We start from the raw sequence: 22074 nt of genomic DNA on the forward strand, positions 1-22074 counted from the left end.
TATGATTTACACATTCCTCACTATTTAAGAGATAATTCATGCCGCTGGTCTTATTTTCTCTGCTAAAGCGATAGCACTGCAGCATGACATGTAAACAAACAGCACCGTGGCTCGGTTGTGCAGGTGAGTGTGGGACATAGAACCTTCCACAATCATGTTTGAGCATGGCACGGTTCAAAAGCCCTAGTATGAGTGCGACCTAAGTCTACCAAATTAAACTTCAGCCATCATAATTATATATATATATTCACGCCTGTTATGCAAAAAGGCAAACTAACTAACTGTATGTATCCTGCTCACTTAGTCAATCACAATCAATCACAACTGACTGGGTTGCCAGAGCCTTAACCTGCAGATAGTGGACACACACAAGTTTTCCTCATTCTCAGTATATGGACAGACCAGGCCTCATGTGAAAGCTCAGAACCTCCAGAATTCACTCACTGAGCTGCAGAGGCTGCACTAGCACTGAGTCATGTGATTATGGTAGTGAGGATTCAGATCAGAGAGTTCTTTTAGGTTTGGATTTCAGAATTGAAACAGGTAACCCAAATGAGACTCATTCTGATTGGATAATTGTTTTGAGAACCAAAAACCACCATCTGTTTGAAGCTTGTTAGTGGAATAATTTAAAGAAATGTTTTTGTATCCATGAACACGTCTTATTACTTTGTATCAGACACAAGACAGACACACTCTTCTGTACTTGTAGTACACATAGTCACATCTCATCTCTTCTTTTTAATCATTTTTTGCCAAAGGAAAAAACAAACAAAACAAAAAAAAAGACAAAAAAGGGTTAATCCTACAGAGACGTTTCAGCTCTCTGGCTAGTATCAGTTCAACGTGTCCAGTATTCAAAGTCTATGGGAGACGATGCCATACAGTTTCTCTGACGGATACGTAGGGGGCGCAATTGGGGGCAAAAAGGGTGCAGGGGTGGGGGGGCGTTGTGATATGTTGCATCAATCAAGTCTTATAAGTCTGCAATTTTTTTCTTTTTTTGAATAGTCCCAGAGGAGGAGCGATAGTGTCCAGGGATTAACAACATGGGCATCCTGGCAGCAGCAACTAGCAACTTACAAGGTCTTATTTTACACACCTTGGTCACTTTCCATATTGAATAAAGTTTTTTTTAAAAATGCCCTTTAGCTAGCCATTTAATGACATACTTTAACCTTCCACGCAATGATACAGACAGAATTAACTCGGAATAGTGCAATGCACCAATGCAACAACTTATTACTACATATTACTGTTATCTACTGGCCATAATAATACCATTGTAAATTGCATATTAATTTTCCATAAGCAAGTTGTTCAGCTAATTGTGTGAACTGGTATTGAAAAAGCATAACAAGATGGATTTAAAAGTGGATTTAAAAGTGGTTTGACAAATTATGGCTGAAATGGCTAATATGATCTAACAATTTGCGGCAATTTAACACTATATAGAGATGTTTCTTTGGTGATTTGGTGGTTTTCTGTTTATAGGCTGCACTATTGTGTAACTTTTCTGGGGGAGAGTCTGCCACCTGCTCATCTCCATGGAGATGCTATTGCTTTGCCTAAAATGTTAGACAGTATTAAACTTGACAAGACGAGCTTATGGTACCGGTGGAGAGGCAACCAAACACATTAAGAATACATTTTTAGCAATAAAAACACCTGTAAATGGCGTGCCTTTAATGCAGCTCTATATTCAAACACAGACACACCTCCTCCCATTGGTCAGATATGTCCGGCTTACAGGTGGATTTAACCAATCACAGTGAAATTTGTATCTTAAGGTACCATTTAAGGCAATATGAATTGTACATGAATTGTGATAATTTTTATTCCGATCAAGTTCTACAAAAACTTTGTATTGAGTTTTTGCATTGCCATATCGCCCACCTGCAATTGGACTTGTGCATCCCAACCAATCAGGGTAAAGTATTGCGGACGAGTAACGCAACATCTCAAAAACACAATTCATTTTAATAAACAAAATATATATTAAAAAAAAAAATAGGACCACACAATATAGCTGGCAGTACAGGACCACATTCAATCCATGCATATAACAGTTTGCATATGAAACCAACTTCACCTAACGGTTAAGCTAACAAAATCCTGCTTGAATCCAAAAATCAATCAAAACGGCACTATACACTCTCCGTACAAAATTCACACTACTAACGGTAATTCATCGTATTTTTATACAACATGGAAAGTGACCAGGACGTTTATTATTAAATTATTGTTGCGTTGTGTGAGCGCGATACAGATGAGCAGTCCGAAACAAAACACCAGTGGGTCTGTCCTCCTCCTTCGCAGAGTTCCGGACTTAAGTCCATGGCAGAAAATACAGCTTTAAGTGAATTATCCTCAATCCGGGGTGACGTGGAATTGTTTCCTGAAAATGGTGATATGTCAAGCCTTCTCGGGCAGTCCTGGCTTTTCTGTACAGCTAACAGTTTGGTTCCATTGGCGTAGTTCCCGTTGTATTTAAACTAACAGAGTCTGTAAAATCCATCGGAAGGTACGGCATCTGTGCGTTGGACAAACAGTTGGGGGAGAGTTGGACGGATGAAGATGGACTTAAACGAAGGAAGGACAAAGGCGGGGTCAAAGTGCTGCGCTGCACTGATTTTGGTTTCTCGTTTTGGCTGTTCTGGTAGGTTGTCGGGGTAGGTTTTCGGGGCGGGGGGAGGGGTCATGCGGGGGTCAGGAGAAGGGCAGGTGGAGGGGTCTTTAACTGCCGTAGTGCATGGTGTTGCTGGGGATGACCATCGGAGAGGCCATGGAGATAGCGGCACCCCCCATGGTGAACTGGTTGGTGACGGGGTAGTAGGTGCCGCTGCTGCTGGGCCCTGACTGTCCCGTGGTGGCTCCTGGATGACAGAACAAGCACAAGGAGACATTTAATCTGAAGGAATAGGATTTTCAGTCAGGACATGAGGTATAGAGGTTATGTCAGGTTATGTGCGACATCAAAACATTTGAGAATAGTAACATTATACAAGTGTCAATGGTGAGTAATGACATTTTCTTCTGTAAAAGCTCAAAACCCCTCTAAAATGTGAAAGCTTAATAACAAATATACAAGTCTACAACTCCGCTAAATATTTTATTTGCTTTGGTTTTCTACGACTGTTGATTTTCTTGTTTTAGATGTAAGCTATAGATAACAGTGAAGATACTAAGCTCTGCACTGTCACAACAACAATGGACAAACTACTTTCAGATAGAGTTCAAATATGAGTTAAAAAAAACTTCTTGAACAAAAATGAGGCTAAATCAAGAAAAAAACACATTTAGTGTGTTGTGCTGCTTATAGTTCCACCTTGGTGCCAGTCAGTCAGAATATTGAGGGGCATTTTTTTAATAAAATTATGTCAGTGCAAAACCAAACTTTGGAACATTCTAAATGGAGATAGATATGTTTTTTATGTCAATCTATGGAAGATTATAGCCCAAGGAACAACATTTCCATGGAAACAAGTATGAGAAGGCCCTCCTCCAGGCAGAGTAAGTCAGGTTTGTGGAGATGCAAGCCAGCTCTAAGTAAGGACATGCTTTTCTACATTTTTCAATAAAAACAATGATAAAAAAAACAAAAAAACATGCTTTTATTTTATAGCCAAAAAAATATATATTCTGTTAACTGGACAGAAAAAGACCAGAGAGCACAGGTGAGGCTGAACAAAGGTCAGGTGAGAGAGGAGGGGGTAATAGGTTTCACATCCGCCATGTACTGGTTTAAAAAAAAAAAAAAAAAAAAAAAAAAAAAAAAAAAAAAATCAATAAAACTTACCGATGTTAGCTGTAAAGCTGGGCAATTTTTTTTTTTTGGAAATGAGTGTTTGTAACTAACAATAAAGCATTTTTATTTCTAGTTAACCCAGAAATAAGCGCTCTGACTGGCTTGGGCCAAAAATGATTGTCTGTGTAATCCCCCAGTCGTTCAGGTCTGACACAAAGCAAAAGATGAAATTAAATCTGTCAATTGGACAAAACGTTGAAGGAATGAAGACATTTCGCTGCTCATCCAAGCCGCTTCTTCAGTTCATAGAACTGCAGAACTGAAGAAGCGGCTTGGATGAGCAGTGCAACGTCTTCACTCCAACAATGATTTGTCCAGTTGACAGATTTAATTTCGTTTTTTGCCAAAAATGAATGCATGTGGTTATTAACAATGAACCAAAGGGTTTGTATCTGTGTGTGCGTGTACTCACCCTGGACGATGCCTGTGCTCATGATGGAGCCCATCCTGGAGTGAGTGTGGTTCACGATGCCTGTGTTCACTGCACACAGAGGACACGTCAGAGAGCCACAGAGCCGCCCCATGCAACCACTATGCAACCGCTCAGCACCATGCATGCTACTGCCTAATGCGGTATTCTCACAAGTACTGCTAATGGCTAATGCAGGATTCTCACAAGTACGCTCGTAGTGCATTACATTTTAGATTTATTTCGAAAGACATGAAGATTCAGTGTACATTTTAAACACTTTTGTATAAAAATATGAGAAGGTTGGAATATAGACTGTTAAAATAACAAAAAAATCACATGCATTTCTGACCACGCCTGTAGAAGTCAAAGGGGCTGTACCCAATTTTTTCATGTAATAAAGTACAAGTTGTCTTGCCCCAGTACAGATATATTTTATCAACAGCTTATGGTCAAAATGAGACCGCTGTGTCCTGTCCGCATCCAACAGTTTTTAATGGTCCGTGAACCAGGAAGTAAGGCTGGTGCGCTGTAAGCATGCTAGTGTTTGTTAGCATTACTGTAGTATTACCATTGCCATAAATAGTAAAAATCAGGTACAGCACCTTTAACTACAAGTATATCAGGCTTTATACACACATCACATTACAAATACAATTGCTAATTGTGACCATTCATGTTGCGAGTTACACAATGTCAGGAGTTAGACATGGTAGTACAAGGTAACACTAGTACTATTCCAACACTGGTGAAGGGAGGAGGTAGGAGTACAACTGCATGGTTTAGTACAGGAGGACGGGATGAGCATTAGTAACACTGACTTTACACTGCAAAAACACAGTCACGCGTGTTCAGATGACTCACATTTCTCACATTGGATTTACTCAATTTCATTAGTTTGTAGTTATTTACTTATTAGATGTAGACTTGATTCAAAATGTTTCTTTCAGATTTTAAAAGGTCCACTGTATAACTTTTCTGAAAGAGATGTGCCGCTACCTGCTTGGTTAAGTTTAAGCCATACTGTGGAATATTTCAAGCAAAGCAGTAACAAGTTTCAGGTCAGATCTGTGGAGAGGCGAGCCTGATTGCTGTACATTTTACAAGATATATTTTCAGTCTAAAAAACACCTGGAATTGAATACATGCAAGACAGACAAGTTGAATGCTATACTAAGGAACATTCCAGGCAAAGCGATAACCTCTCTACGGAGAAAAGGGGGTAGAAAAGTTACATAGTGCAGTTTTAAGTAGACGCGCCAATACAAATTGGGTAAGAATAAAACTGTACTGGATCGGTCCATAGGTAAGTCAATGAATGCAGCAGGACCGCTGAGTGACTGCTACACATCCAACGTCTGATTCACTTTTGATTATTTGAACACAATTCTGTTTAACAGTAAAATGAATAATAATTCCTTCTATTTATTCTTAATGCAGACTTTTACTGCTTAGGCAGAGAATGAGAATGACCAGACAGATACGGCTTGAAAGGTGCACTATGTAAGTTTTCTGCTTGTCTCCTTTGAGTTTTGTCTGGAATGTTCTCTCTACAGTATGGCATTAAAAGCGTATATCTCCATGGAGACAAGCAGTTGATGCAACAAGGCCAAGTTCCAGGTCAGATCTGTGAAGAGGCAACCCTGTTCACAGTAAGAATGCATGTTTTTTTTCAAGTTTTTTTTGAGGAATAAAAATGTAATGAAATTAATGTAAGATAAATTAGTTCAGCTCCAAACTGGAACATTCCAAGCAAAGCAATCACAATCATATCTCCATGGAGACAAGCATGTAGCCGAATCTCCACCAGAAAAGTTACATAGTTCACCTTTAAAACTAGAAAAAATACCTTGAAACAACCTAAAATAGCTGCCCGCTGTGAGTTGGAGTCAGCTGAACCATGGCCACGCGTGTCTGTGCAGTGTGTGTGGACTACAGAGAGCATGCATTGAGTGTGGAGAGGAGGCCGTTGCTGTGGACATAACTGTTTTCGGGCTGGGCAGCGGGCTTTCTCTGGGCCTCTGCTCCTACTTGCTCCCCACTACACCATGTGCCCTGAGCGGGAGTGAAGCCTTGAGGAGTGCAGTTCGTACCCAGCGGGATGAGGTTGTTGTGGGAGGCCGGCGTGCCACTGCCGATCACCGTGCTCAAGTCGTAGGCTGTGGGCATCCCTGCACAAAAAAATATATGCCACCATATGAGAATGAACGAATAGAGCAGTTGGTGCAGATGTTAAACTTAACATGTTTGTTAGCCAAACCTAGACTGGGTAGACCCCTGTGGCAGCAGTTGATGCTAAACTCTAACCATGTATAGCCAGGTATGATTCACCTAAAAATATCTGCATTATATTGTTTAAGAGACAGTATGTAGCCTGGGCTCTTAGGGTGTGTTCACACTTATTGGTCTGGAGGACATAGGGCGCGCCAGTGCTCATGACATCATGGGTGTAGTTTGTGTTCACATTTGAGTTCTGTCAAATTAACTGACTGAGGGTGCAGTACAGCAACTAGCCAGAAGAGAGCAGTGTGTGATGTTGGACATCATGGCATATTAAGTTTGGAGCAGCAACTTTGACTGAATCAATTTCCTGAGTGTCTTTCATATTCAGTCAGACAGGTAACATATCCAACAAAGTTGCAAGTCAGTTTGTATAATTAGCGACACATGTTAAAAGGACTTTTATAATGTCTCTGTAGTCTTCATTTCCTTTACATGCTCTTGTTGGATATATGCATGTTTGTATTTTTATGGCATTTCTCACATAAGCCAAAGTCTTTAGTTTGTTTTTGGACACACAAGTAGCTTCACGGCTGTGAATGTACTACCGAGTCCTCTGATTTAAATGGACCACATGTGCACTTGTTGAGAATGTTTGGTGTGGATCCGATTTGGCAAAGCAAAATTCATTTATGAAGCACACCAGAGTTCACTTTAATCTGATCAAGTGTGAACACACCCTCAGTTTGTGAACTACAATTCAGGGTGGAATGTAACAAAGTAAAGGTAATAAAGTACTGTACAAAAAAGGACAAAATTTAGGTGTCTGTGCTTTTTTGCATTACATATTTTTTACTTTGCTACATTTTTAACTGAACTAAAAAGTAAAAGTATTTTTCAATATTGTCTGAAACCTGCTGAAAAGGCTGAGGGGTTTATTTTTAATATGTTCATAATTTAAGGAAACAAAAATATACAAAGAAAACCAGCAAGAAAAAAACTGATTCAATTGCTTCTACTGTACAAAATTCAGTCCACACCTATATCAAAATTACTACACTCTGCACAAAACGCTTACATTTTTAAAAGGGTACTTTTACTTCAGTAAAAGTATTAAAGTATTACATGAAAAAAGTTTTGTCTGCTCTGGTATCTGTACTTGTACAAGAAAATTTAGTACTGGTACTTTTTCCACCACTGCTACAATCGCAATTGAACCTGGGTTGCCAGAGCCTTAATCTGCAGATAGAGGATAATTTTTTCTCATTCTCAGTATATGAACAGGCCTCATGTGAACACTGTGTTAAATGAATGACGATATCAGCGTGTCTATTCGCTCATTGACATAAAGGACAGAAGGAGAATCTTGTCTTCATTAGCTCTGACACCCCAAATGTCACCCATAATCTTTTGCTACAGCTACAATCATGATTCAATAAGGTCTTTATGAACAGTCTTTAATAATTGCTAAGCCTGTGGGGGGAATACAGACCTGATCCAGCCATGCCCTGGCCCATGCTGTAGCCTGCTCCTGTGTTCCACATGTTCTCTGAAGGGGAGGTGTAGTGTGAGCCTGGAGGGGGGTTGGGGGTAGTGCCCGTGTACCTGCGCACGCACACACACGCATATATACAATATGAGTACGAATATCAAAACAGTTTATTAATCCTCAATAGTATTGTCAGGATACAAAAAAATTCTAACTTCATTTCTACACTAAAGTATAGACTCAATACTCAATACCGATTTCGTGTAATTCCTCGGTCATCCAAGTAGGTTCCATAGTGCTCCATAATGGTTATACTTGTTCTGATACAGCTCAAGAAATCTCAAGCTATTAGGAAAGGTTCATTTCTGTCCTGTGAATGTGACCTTTTTTGTATCGATACTTGCTCAAATGAGTATCTAGTATAGTATCGATTAGTATCTGATTTTCAATACCGTATTTTCCGCACTATAAAGGCGCACCTAAACGCCTTTAATTTTCTCAAAAACCCACAGTGCGCCTTATAATCCAATGCGCCTTATATATGGATCAATATTGGTCAGTTATGACACCCGTAGTCAGGAGGCGTCGCCGAAGTAATAGTGGTAATAACCCTTTAAGGACTGAGCACACTATGGGCCAGTATAGCTCACCTAGACCTAGACTTTAATTCTTTTTTGCCATAAAAATCATGTTAAACGAAGTATCAGAATTTACTGCATTTTTCCACACAACTACTTCTATTTTACACATCCATTCGTATGTTTTCTTTTACGCGTCGAATAAATGAGTGAAAATCCCCGCAGCACCCGCGCTCTCATTCAACACCTTCAGGACAACAGAGGCAGATTACCGTAATGATGGTAGATGACGAGACGGAATCGGGCACTTTGAATAAGCTCGCCCAACTGCTCAACTCAGACACTGAAGAGGAAGAATTCAACGGATTCGTGAATGAGGAATGAACTGAAAAAGTGAGCTTTACGTGTTTCTTTCGCGTGTTTACAACTAAACAAGGCTGGGAGATATTGTGAATATGGACATTAACGTTTGAACAACGTTGAGTTATTGTTATTGCGTTGCACTATTTCGAGTGTTACTATATTGTGAATGCATTAACTTGTTTTGTGAGTGAACAAAGTTTTCAGAACGTTTTTTTTAATTATTCTATTAATCCAGTTTAACTGACTGACTTATCTGTTTTGTTGACATTCCCTTTAGCGCAGCTCCATCTCGTGGATGCGTAACACAACCCCAGCTACTACAGTAGTTTCTATTCTATGCGCCTTATAATGCGGTGCGCCCTATATGTGAAATTTGTTTTAAAATAGGCCATTCATTGAAGGTGTGTCTTATATTCCGATGCGCCTTATAGTGCGGAAAATACGGTACTTTTGACAACCATAATGCCAAATGGGCAATTCAGTCACATCCAGTAGTTCACATCTGGTAGCTGGCGCTCTATCAGAAAAGTTATAGTGCAGCTTTAATAAAAAAATATGATGTGTGCACATGTGTGTGGGGGTGTGTGTGTGTGTGTGCGTGCATAGGGGTGTGTGGGGGTGTGTGTGTGTGTGTGTGTGTGTGCGTGCGTGTCAGAAGGGTCTGACCTGAAGAAGGGGTTCTTGAGGTCCAGCAGGTTACTGGACTTGGAGCCAGTCTGGTCCACCTGGGCCACTATACTGATATCATAGCTTTGTCTGAGGAGAGAGGGCACTATTAAAACCATGTACTACAGTAGTCACATTTTCACTGAAACATTATGAGCACACTATTTATACTTTGCAGTGACACTGGGGATGTTCTACATGCATCTCTATAGTGGAATGTTCAGCATTTACCATTGTAACACAATGCACACATTAACACTGCCAAAAAAAGTTTTAAAAAAAGTCTGAAACCTCAAGAAAAAAAATCAAAATGGATTTAAACACATTTTCAGGAGCCTGTAACCGCATTCATGGTCCAATTTATGTTTTTGACTTTCAACAAAAAGGTGACAATGACTAACTGAAAAACTGGAGGCTAATGCTAGCTAGCTGGTGACTGATTTTATGTTTTTTATGTGGCTTGTTAAGCACAAATCGGCTTACCTGTTGTAATTCTGGCTAAAATCAGTTCTTTCTTGACACTTGATATCACATTTCTGAGCTGCACAAGACTGGTCACTTTCACTGCACTAAACTACTCCTGAGGAGTGCTGTACTGGAGCGCACTGGGGGGCCAGTGCTGTACTGGGGACATACCTCTTGTTTGCCACCAGTACGGCAGTCCCAGACAGCGTGTCTCCAGCCTTGGTGAAGAGGGGGGACTGCAACAGACAGCGCACCTGGTACCAGTGGGTCAGAGGCTCAGTGGGCGCTGTGGACAGCCAGATGGTCATTCTGCAGGAAACAACAAACACAACTAAATATGGGCAAACACTGAACATTTGATATTATGACTTATTTGGTTCCATGGCATCTGATGCATTTCATTTCACATGTTATAATAAAATAAGCTCCTGGAATCTGGTAGGAGGCACTCTGTTAAAAAACTAACAAAACACAAAGGAAACACAGCATGGCTAATGTCGGGGTGACATTGATAACTGACGCTTAGTAGTTAAGGCAATACTAGACTGTATAGTAGCGCCGCCTGACCAGACTTAAAAACCAAATTAACCCACCTGCCCCGAAGAAATGGATTCAAATTTTGAGACCTGACCCTAAACGTGCACATATTAAAATTAATGTAGCTGGCCATCGTATCTGCGAGCGTGTGCCTTGCAAAGGCGCAGCTTTGTGTGCATAATGTGCTATAATCACACCTTTTTACCGTTTACATTCAGATGCGCCATTAAGAAGCAATTAGATATCACTTGCACACTCATAGGATATAATGCCGATAGCTTTTACGGACTAAAGCACCTGGATTATGCAACCCTCCTAACGCAGCATGACCGCGCTCTGGAGGTCTCCATAGAGGTGAGGAGCTTTGCTTTTGCACTGTAGCCGTGTGATCCGTGACTTGCCTTGTTCACATTGGAGCATCACGTAGTTTCAGTTGTGTAGTTAACTGTTGATTACGTGCCTGCTCTGTCCACACAGAACACCACAGGTAAAGATATGCAAATACTCTAGCCCTGTGCCCTAATTTGTTCATCAGAGCAAGCCATTATGATGATCTTTACACCACATTAAGTTAAAGTGAAGGAGCGTTTTTGACCCAACCCACGCGCACATGCTGTACACGAGTTATCAGACCTGCCTGAACCTGTGGGTTCCGTGGGTTACGGGTCGCATCACTACTATACAGAGCTGTCATTCCTTTCAAATGGAATTGTCTCAAAAGGATTCATACTAATACAGAGAGACTAGACAGATATACTGTACTAGCCAACTTTACTTGTGAATGTGACATGTGGAGTGGAGGACTGTACACTTACACTGAGCCCATGAATGCCACGTCGAACCAGAAGGCCAGGCCATGCACCAGGCCTGAGTGCATCATGTGGAACTTAAAGGGGATCTCTATCCTTCAGAGAGGAGCGGAAAGGTCAAAGTTCAGCCACAAATTAGGAGCAGAGTGTGTGTGCTTATATATGTAAATATATTTATATGAGTGTCCACACCTGTACAGGTCCTCCTCTTTGGCCTCCAGGAAGTTCACTGTATACTTGACCGATTTGGCCATCAGAATACGGATATCAAATGTGTCCTACGGCAAAGCACAGGCCACATTACACCACTGACAAAAGAGCAAACTGAAAATAATGCGAGGACAAGCTACTATACTTCTTTAAATCAGAAGTGAGTAAAAACATACTGTCGCTTATAATGCTCTAGATTAGAAGATGTAAGATTTTGATTTAAAATTTTATCAACTTGACCCATCTGTGTCTATCCCCAGATATGAAGTAAACATGTTCAAATCAAATATAACTTACTGATAAGAAAAAATCACCACTGCAATTAATTACAAAAACTTGGACTTGACTTCCCATTTACTAATGTTATAATCTGGACTTTTTGGTTGTCAAGACGATTATTCACTCAGAAAGCAGAATGAGCCTCACGAGTCGCATTTGGTTTGCCAGATTCAATACTGAAATCCACTTGGTTTAAACTTAAAAGGACTCTTTCTGATCTGAATTTTCACCACCTAAACCCCAGCACCTGCAGCTCATCATGAATCAGTGCTAGTGCAGCCTCTGCAGCTCAGTGAGTGAATTCTGGAGGTTCTGAGCTTTCACATGAGGCATGGCCTGTTCATATACTGAGCATGAGAAAAAACTTATCTACCTGCAACTGTTAAAATACATTAAAATACAGCAAAACATACTACTATTGGCTGTCTGAAATACTCATCAACTGCTGCTCCTCGAAGTGCAGAGAGATCCACTCCATGGAAAGATGGCTGGTACCTGGAAACAGAAACAGACACATTACCATCTAGAATTAGATCTAAAAAGAATATTTGATATAAAAGTCAATTAGTGAGATAATTATTATGCTGCGAGTCACAACTTATGTACCAGAAGTTGGCCTTGGTGAACTGTTCCATGTAAAGCTGCTCATCTGTGAAGGGGGCCAAGTGCACGTCTCCGATGGTAGGGAACATTTTACCTGCAGCACACATCCTCAATGTAACAGAGCACTAGTTGTGTGCATATATAGTTGTGTACTATAAAATTAATTTATATATATATATATATATATATATATACACACACACACACACACACACATATATATGAGATGCACTAAATGAATGGCAGAATGCAACACTAGTTTGCATCTATACAAGTATCTATAGAAGTTCATAATAAACCTTCTACAGATACTACGTATCCATATTACCACTGTATCTTGCTATCAAACTCCCAAACAGCCTGTGGTGTGTGTGTGTATGTTACAGATGAAGTCCTGCTCACCGCTGGGCTTGAGGAACTTCTTGGCGTGCAGGTAGCTCTCCAGCATGCGCTCGTTGAACAGCATGTAGCCCATGGGCTCTGAGATGATGATGTCCACCTGCTCCGGCAGAGTTACCTCCTCCACCTTCCCTGGGATCACCACCACGTGCTCCGACAAGCGGTTACTGTTCACCAGCACCTGCAGCACAGATGCTACACTGAGTATGACAAAGTAATAGATAAGGTACATACAAATACAGTGCATTCCAATTATATCGGCAGCCCTTAGAAATCTGGGGTGATGTAGGTAACTTTCAGTTGTAGCTGAAGACTTTTTAATTAAGTTTTTAGCAGTGATTCATGGAGATTCTCAGGCCTCCCATCCTGATTAAAGAATTTAGATTTATACTTTCATATATGACCAGATGTTGGCAAGTCAGCGAAATCAAGGAATGGGAAATGAATGGCAATTTGTGTAGCATACAACAACATTAATACAATTTAAGAACATTTCATTACATATTTCTATTTCTATAAATGAAGCTCACTACAGCCTGCGTACAGCAGTGTGTGTGTGTGTGTGTGTGTGCGCGCACGCGTGTGTGTGTACAGGAGTGCCTGTGTGTGTGTGCGTGTGCACAGGAGTGTACACAGGAGTGCGCATGTGTGTGTAAAGGAGTGTGTGTGTGTGTGTACAGGAGTGCCGGTGTGTGTGTGCATGTGCACAGGAGTGTGCATGTGTGTGTGTGTGTACAGGAGTGCGCGTGTGTACCTCTGCGTGCTGGGCCATGGTACTGGCCTCCACTGCATACACTTTCCTGGCTCCAGCCTGAGCCGCAAAGAACGACAGGATCCCCGACCCACAGCCCACATCGAGCACCACCTGTGGTCATCAGTGGTCAGTACAGACAAGAACAGAGCTGTAGGATTACTGAGACCTGTGTGAATGAACCCCAACAACCCCATGTATGCTTTTGATGAAGGATGGTTAAAAGCTAATCTAATTAGGTTTCAAGTGTGTTGTGGGAATTCAAAAAGATTTATTTTCATTGATATATTGAGACATGTACAGGCATTTCTGTGCAAACCCTTAGTGAGTCCAGGGTATTTTAAATCTGTAGTCTATGAAATCTTCAAGGATCAACCAATCACAGCATTTGAACATCAAATCAATGTGCATGTCCTACCACAAGTATAAAGTAGTCTTTATCCCTGGTGTACTGCTTGTACTGCAATACCTCGACTTTGATGTCTGTATGGTTCTAGACTGCATGTACTGCATGCATTGTGTGTACTACATGTACTGCATTACCTTGTCCTTGAAGTCTGTATGGTTCTGGAGGATGGCTCGCTGGTACGTCCCTGTCCGGACATAGTCCTGCATCATGTTCTGTTGCTGGGAGAGGTAGCCATAAAACTGCACAAAACACAATTTAGGACACATGGCAAAATAAGCTCTTTGAGGTTAGTCACAAATCTCTTGGTGAGAAGAGCAGTAATCTTTCAGTTTACTCTGTCCCTAAATGCCAAACATACATGTGTCTCCTCACTGAGTACAAATCTAATATGGCAGACATTTCTAGACATTGAGAGCGAGTGCCTGAACCAGACCATAAAGTTGCACAGTTGCAAGTTAGTTATATAAGCTAAAAAAAATATGAAAATGAGCTGTGGCCTGGTGAAACATGATAAGGCAGTTCTGCGGAAGAGGCCACAGGTGAATCATTTCCAGATGGGACTGTAAATAACGGAGAAAGGGATCGCAGACCTGAGCCGCAGACCTGAGCCGCAGACCTGAGCCGCAGACCTGAGCCGCAGACCTGAGCCGCAGACCTGAGCCGCAGACCTGAGCCGCAGACCTGAGCCGCAGACCTGAGCCGCAGACCTGAGCCGCAGACCTGAGCCGCAGTGTAACTGGTGCCCAAAGCATTTAAGAAAATGTGCTCTGTCTGTGTTGACTGGCTCTGGTTTGATGCAAAATTTTCAAAAGACGTCTGAGCTTTTGTGAGAAAATTGTAGCATTGTAGGTCGATTACTTGATTAATGGCGTCTTAAATCTACCAAAATGTTTGTTAATTGACTATAACTAAAATAATTAAAGATTTACATGGGACAACTGCAGAAAGAAGTTGGCGAGTTGGCCATTGTTTCCTAGTATACAAATAGCTGTTTTGCTCCTGTGCAGTCTTGTGAGTGAAGATTGGGTCACGTATAAAGAGATAAGTAAGAGTGACCACACCGCCTTTTTATTCGACATGACATGTCTTGTCACCTAAAGAAATTTTTGTTAGACTTAACAGTCATAATTGGCAGGCCTGAATTGAAGTGAATGTGTTGATGAGTTCATGTATGTATCTGTTGTACCTGGAAGTACTGTACAGCCGAGGACTCCTCTGTCCGCTCACTGAAGACGGAGCGCTCGTTCAGGTGTCCACGACAGTTCTTCAGCACATTATAGAAGGACTGGAAGTCTGCGGGCGAGGAGAACTGCAGCAACACACTGTTACAGCCCAGTGTGATGATGAAGGACTGCTTCCCCACACGCGTGCACTCTGTCTCCCTGGACACGGAGCATTTGAACACGCTGGCCTCCTCTCCTAAACACACAACATGGGAACATGCATCACATGGAGAAAGATACAGAGGCTTTTTTATGTTTTGTGCCATTAAAGTTCATATAATTTCATAATAACTGTAACACTAATGCTGTATTATTTAAAAGTGTGACATCCATAATAGTGGACATGATTCTATAGTTGACTTTGAGGTTTTCTCTGCACAATCATTTAGACAAAGTGCAAACTTTTGGGATGCTTTGATTCTGTTAATTGCAATAGTTGATGAGTATTACGTGAGTGTCCAGGAGATGAACAAGTGCTATATAATACTGTGTTCAGACTTGCACATGAACCAGATCATAATTAGGACTAAATTCAAAATTACCAAAGTTAAAGTTAGGAGACCAAAGTCTTTAGGATGTGTACACAGAGTGAAGCTGCTGTTGAAGTTGAACAGAGTAAATAAAGTTGATGAAGAACATTGATGTCTGATGAACTTGTTACAGGTCAGGCCTGTATTTCCAGTTCTGAGCAGAATTAAACCAGCAGCAGCAGTTCGTGTGTGAGGCAAAGACAGAGTGCCTCTGAAGACAGTTCCTTTCAAATTGAGCATTTGGAGCAAAATCTTCAAAGTCTACAAAAGTCCCCAGGTTTAGAACAACAGTGGAAAATGTGTTTCAATCAAAAGGTGTCAGACCATGGAACAGTCTAATAGAATTTGAACTTTATTTATTTTTTCTTTCATCTAAAGTGTTTAAAACAAATGTCAAATAAGACATGTTACAAAAATATGAGATGGCAGAGTAAGTGTGCTTTTGTCTTCACAAGTACTGAATATGGTGCAAATTCAATAAGTTGTTTTTTGTGTGAAAAGCAGATATTACAAGTTTAGACTTATTTTTGCTTGTTTTTCATTCATATTGACGTATGTACCATCTTCATTCTATAGTACTCTTAAATTAATGAATCAAATGTCCTCTTCCAAAATCTGAACTTTAATTTAGATTAAAGTTTAAGTGCACACATCCCTAAAAAGTACTGATTTGATTTTATGATTAATATTGGCAATTTAATGTAGAATTTTAATACAAAAACTCAAATGTTTAAAAATACAATTATCATGTCCAAGCATAAAATTTGATAACAAGTTTAATAATCTGGTGTATTCTTCCTAAATGTGCAAAGTTCTTAGAAAATCTGAAAAGATTTCCAACTCATTCAACTAATTTTTGCTGTGTTTTATATTAAATTGAATGCGCATTTCAGGTTTCTGGGTTAGAGATTTGGAATAAAATACTACAGAGTAAAATAGTACATTTCAGAAATTTCATGCCTCTTGGCATCAAATGCTTATGTCATTGTGATAATGCATTACGTAAGGGGTGAGGGTGAGCCACTAGTTTTAAAATAACTTTCATCTGCAATTGATTAGGTATTATACATTTCCAATAACATTTTGTATCTTAATGCTCACTAGTGGTTAGTGATATACACTGTTGGCTGTGTGATTGGAAAAAACCCCAAAACAAAACCACTAAAAAAACTAAACAGAATTACTGCTGTCATTTAGTTTGAAGTCGTAGGAAAGGAGGAAGTCCACACTCCAGGTTCCACAGATAATCTAGCGTCTATTAAAGGCTCAGGCCCAGATTAACAACAATGTTTTTTTCTTTTGTCAAAGATCACTGATCAAACATTAGACTTTATGATCCCTAATGACTGTGTGTATAGTTTTGAATGGCTTAGCTCGTGTCATACATTGTCCTCCGCCAACTATACTGGCACACTGGGGGAGGGTTGTAGTATAGGCTGGTAGTATTAAACTATTTTCCGTAGACATTTCAATTTCTTTTTTCTTGTAGCAGAAACTACAAGAAAGTATTTTTTGCCAATTGATTTTCAATAGCTTTGTTAGAGTAATGTAGTGACACATCTAGCTGCCTTTGACATATACTATCTATTACATGTATATTTCAGGATCCCAATCATAGTGAAGGGTAAAAGTAACCATCAGTACACTACACCAGATGTAGTATTTGAAAGAAATAGATGAGTAGTAAAAAGCAAAAAACTTATGAAACAAATTGTGGGAATTACTGACATATTATTTCCAAGATGTCAACATAGTCCAGAAGCATTTCTTAGTCGATGGAACTGGGTTGGCATTGAAAATAAAAAGTTACAATATCAAGGATTATATGCAAGAGTTTGATGAAGCAGGAAAAAAAAAGACTCACGTGTTCCATTTCACAGTTCACTGACATATGCAATACATGAACCTAAACCACAACAATTCTGGCTGATTACAAAAATTGGATTATGACACTGATAACTGAAAGAAAAGTCAACATATTGATTTTAAAGTTAAGACCAAAGGATTCCAGAAATTTCACATTTTACTGGGTATTTAAAGTCATTCTGAGATTTGATTTAGAATGTAACCCAGCCCTACCTCCAGTTTGATGAGGTATTCTTCCCTGTCTGGAGATTTAATGACCCCGTTGTATAAAATTAGCAGACCTGCCTGCCTGGCCACACTCTACTTTCACTGGACCCCATCCTCCTTACTGAAGTTGTACAGTGAAAAGCAGAACAATTGGGGAAAATATTGAATGGTGATTTTTATGAGAAGCACTGCAATTAGATTTGTCAGTTGTGTATTATTAGGATTCTGATCAAAAATCATATTTTAAAAAAGGATATAGAAATGGCAGAAAGGCCTGACTGACAAACTAATACAAGAATCATGTGTATTTCAGAACATGTTTGTACAGATCTAAACAAGGTTTAACAGAGTTAGTTTGTTGAGTAGGACAGCAACTCACAATCAAATTAAAATCGCAATTTGAATGGATGTAATCGTAAAGGCTACAATTTTGAAGAACCATAATTTTCTCCACAAGTATTCTGCATAAAAATTGCTAACCTTGTAGTTTAAATCTGTACAAACATGTTCTGAAATGTGATTCTTGAACAAGTTTGCAACTTCATATTTCAGTCTTTTTCAGTTGACTAGTAAGGATTAGAAGATTAATAGTTGCAGCCCTACACTAGCGACATCACACTTCCATACACATTTCCCCTGTGCACTTCTGCATTCGAGTGAAGGACATGAATCATTTTGTCCGGACATTATTCTTGACTTGACAGAGACAGAGTATGTGGTATAAGCCATGTGCACGGAGTGCTGCTACTGTTGGCTCCAGCTGTCACACAGGTCACACTGGATAAAAACATGCTCCCATTCAGATCTCTGACGGGGATGGGACAATAAACAATAATATTGTTTATCGTGATAAAAACGGTACACAATAATCATTCATGAGACATTTAATTTAATTATGATAATTGCAAACACAGATAATCACCATTATATCACCAGAATGTGCAGAAAAAGATATTTCTCCATAATGTTAATGTTCTACATCACCGTTGTTTTCACTTAAGATAAAGCACAATACTATAACAGTTGTTTAAATATGGAATTCATAATATTAAAGTTATAATTATTTATATGCATAACATTTTTAAACTGTCAGCAACTATAATGACTATCATAATATAATTGTTAATCGCAATTATTTTGGCTATGATAATCGTGAAACCAAATTTCAATATTGTCCCATTCCTAACCCCAGCCAAAAGACACCCTATGTATCGCTAGAGGGCAGGGGTCAGATTATATGTGTGCGAGCAACACGGGAGAGAGGGGGCGCAGCCAAGCTGTGGTCCAAGAGCACTGGTCTGACTTCAGACATACAAACCGGATGCTGGATTCGTAAAAGATTTCCCCAATGGCCAGTGGATTAAGTATGATCACTGAATACAATCTTTTCAGTTCTTACCTGTAGTTTGCAGAATATTTTTAGTTGAGCAAAAAAAATAAACAACAAAGGCCCTAAAATACAGATCTATAACTAGGACGATATTGAAATACAGTGTCAAGATTATCATAGGCAAAATAACTGCCATTAACAATTGTATCACGATAATTATTAAATTTGCTGGCTTTAGAAATGTCATGCATATGAATAATTATAATTTTAATATTATGAATAATATTATGAATAGGTTCCATATTTAAAGAACTGTTACAGTATTATACTTTGTCTTAAGGGTCACTTCTAGATAATAATAATCATAATAATGGCTTACACTTGTAATGCACTTACAGGCTTGTTAGATCACCGTTTTCACTTGGATAACCATCTTTTTTCTGGACATTCTGGAGACATAATGGCGATTATCTTTGCTGGCTAAACAATATTACTGTTTATTTTCCCCGCCCATAAATGAATCATATCAATCAACCAATCAATATCACTTTATTAGTCCCCATATTTTTATCCTGCAGCATGCGATTGAGTGCGTGCACATACGCAGCCAAACCTGCCAAACCTGTAAACCTGAGGGAAACACTGCTATGTGTGTAATTTTGTCCCATCCCTAATAGGTATCTCAAAATGTTGCAAAAAAACATTCTTTCAATTGTAAATGTTAATCGGTTAGTGTGAAAATAATAACAGTGAAATCTTGTCAAAATTTTAGAGCTACTGTATAATAGGGCTGGGAATGATAGGGTCCCTCACGATTTAATACAACACATGATACATGGCTCACAGTGCAATGTTTTCATGATATGGCAATGCATGTGATAATCGATATATTGCACATAATACTTTAGGTTTCCATTTTTTTAAGAACCAAACACACAACCAAACCACATTTTAGCAGCAATATTTCTTTGTTAAACCACTACTTGTGCAAAGTTAATATGAAATACATCTATTTTAATCATGTATTGTATAAATGTGCATCACCATATTTAGTATGATGATGTATTGATATTTTTGCCTGTATAACACTAACATTATACATTGTGACACCTCCAAAAACAAAACAAAAAAACACATGCCCAAATAACTACCCAATTTAAATCACTTTCAGTGTTTTAAATATTATTTTATCTCAAAAATAAATAATTACTTCATTGTAAATCTTGTGTGTCTTGTATGGAACAGATTTGGAGGCATTATTCGCCGGAGCATCCCCAGGGGAGGTGAGCAGCGGGACGGCCCATTCAGAGGAGAGCTGCTGCGCCTCAGCGGGGAGAGAGGGGAGCGGGACCCGGCTATTGTTCCAATGAGAACAAAGATGAATGCATAAATAATGAGGGCCCGGGCTCGCACAACGTCTCACAATAACAAAGAGCTTAGATCAATTAAAAGTACAAAACTAAAAAGTTTGTATTTTTGCGGTGATGTGAGAAAGCGCTGCGGATGATAGCGGGACGGACAGATGCTGCAGCCGCTGGACCGCAGCACAACGACGGGTCAAGTAGAGAGATGCCCTCTGCTTTAGCCTCCAAAACAAAGCCAATTCAGACGTATAACTGACAAAAAATAAGTCTCAAGGGATTAAACTTTTACATTATGATTGTATTGTGAGACTGTGCGATAGACTGTGCCGTTACGCGGGACAAAGGCGCAACATTACCGGGGCATTTGGACGCTAGCGCATCCCCACACAAGCCAGGCTAATGGCATTGTTTAACTAGTTAGCATCAAACTACACATTACTTAGCCATGCTTGTGTACAACTATGCAGGCTTATACGCTCCATGGTATATAGGGACAAGTTCTGAGAGACACTGCCGTTATAATAGGAACGTGGTCTCAAGTTAAGACGGGACTGCTTTTCCACGGGAGAAGTGTGCGCTTGTCGGGGCTCCCTCGTGATTACCGGGGGGAGGCGACGTGAGCTCCCCAGATGGGTTAGCTTCTTGGCGGCTAACGTTGCTTACGGCGGCCAGATTAGGGAGCGAGCCGAGGGACTCTCTAAAACCCAGGCATTCGGCTCAGGGGCGGAGATCAATGTCCTGACGTCACGCGCGCAACGGTTAACAGTTTGTGGTAAATTATTAAGAGAAGATACAACACTATTTCTCACAAACGACTTTTGACTAATAAACTCATATATATTGATAAAATGAACAGAAATGTTATAAGTTTTAGAGCAACCAAGAAAACGATGTCCTAAACCACGCCCACTCCGGGTGAAATGCCTTGGATCGAGTGCGTCCTGGAGAAGATTAGCTGTATAAGCATTAGCAACCCTTAGCATTAGCCGTGGCACAAGACAGGCCGAACATCCCGGGAGCCGCTGCGGAAAAGGTCAGCTCACCATTGGAGAGATTGATGAGGGCCGCGTCCTGTGTTGTTTTGACTTCTAACCGCAGGGGCTGCTGCTCCGAGTGCCGCTGGATGTCTCCGTTTGCGTCTCCGATGGAGATGAGCCGCACGCCGGGGAACACCGAGACCGCCATCTTCGATCTGGAAGTAGAGACAGGTCGGCAGCGCTCACATCCAACAGCGCACTGCTCTCTGCTGGAGGCGGCCAGGGCATCCACGCTGTGTGAGTGTGAGAGAGAGCCCTTTAAACAGCGGGCCCTGGCGGATCAAGGCGAGTACTGCGTAAACACGAGGCCGATATTATGGGCACGGTTCATTTAAAGCGACACAAGCAAGACCAATCTGTGTATTTGCTCCAGACATTATAGTGTGCAACAAAAGACTGTATATGTGAATCATTTTTGATTTTTCATAACTCTCGTGCTAACTGAGGTGGATAGAGTAGCCAAAAATTGTACTCATAATGTAATAATAACATAATATTACTCTATTAGGTAGAAGTACAAAG

The 22074-nt window shown here is 40.1% G+C and overlaps 1 protein-coding gene across 2 annotated transcripts; it reads right to left on the reverse strand.

Annotated features, from left to right (window-relative positions):
- Positions 1–721: 721 nt before the first annotated feature.
- carm1 (coactivator-associated arginine methyltransferase 1) lies at positions 722–21813 on the reverse strand. 2 transcript variants are annotated; one of them, XM_033971116.2, is made up of 15 exons: positions 21559–21813; positions 15182–15414; positions 14130–14234; positions 13590–13700; positions 12839–13016; positions 12440–12530; positions 12247–12328; positions 11537–11622; positions 11351–11440; positions 10170–10307; positions 9534–9623; positions 7930–8042; positions 6311–6388; positions 4221–4289; positions 722–2876 (listed from the first exon to the last, which is right to left on the reverse strand). In XM_033971116.2, exons 1-15 carry the CDS (start codon positions 21698–21700, stop codon positions 2737–2739), a joined length of 1746 nt encoding a protein of 581 aa, XP_033827007.1. In that variant the 5' UTR covers positions 21701–21813; the 3' UTR covers positions 722–2736. The 2 variants fall into 2 exon arrangements, with proteins under 2 accessions (XP_033827007.1, XP_033827006.1); XM_033971115.2 differs by having other exon boundaries at positions 6203–6388; positions 21559–21812.
- Between the last annotated feature and the right edge of the window lie 261 nt (positions 21814–22074).

This window comes from Periophthalmus magnuspinnatus, chromosome 8, assembly GCF_009829125.3.
Source record: "Periophthalmus magnuspinnatus isolate fPerMag1 chromosome 8, fPerMag1.2.pri, whole genome shotgun sequence".
In the NCBI taxonomy this organism is placed as follows: domain Eukaryota; kingdom Metazoa; phylum Chordata; class Actinopteri; order Gobiiformes; family Gobiidae; genus Periophthalmus; species Periophthalmus magnuspinnatus.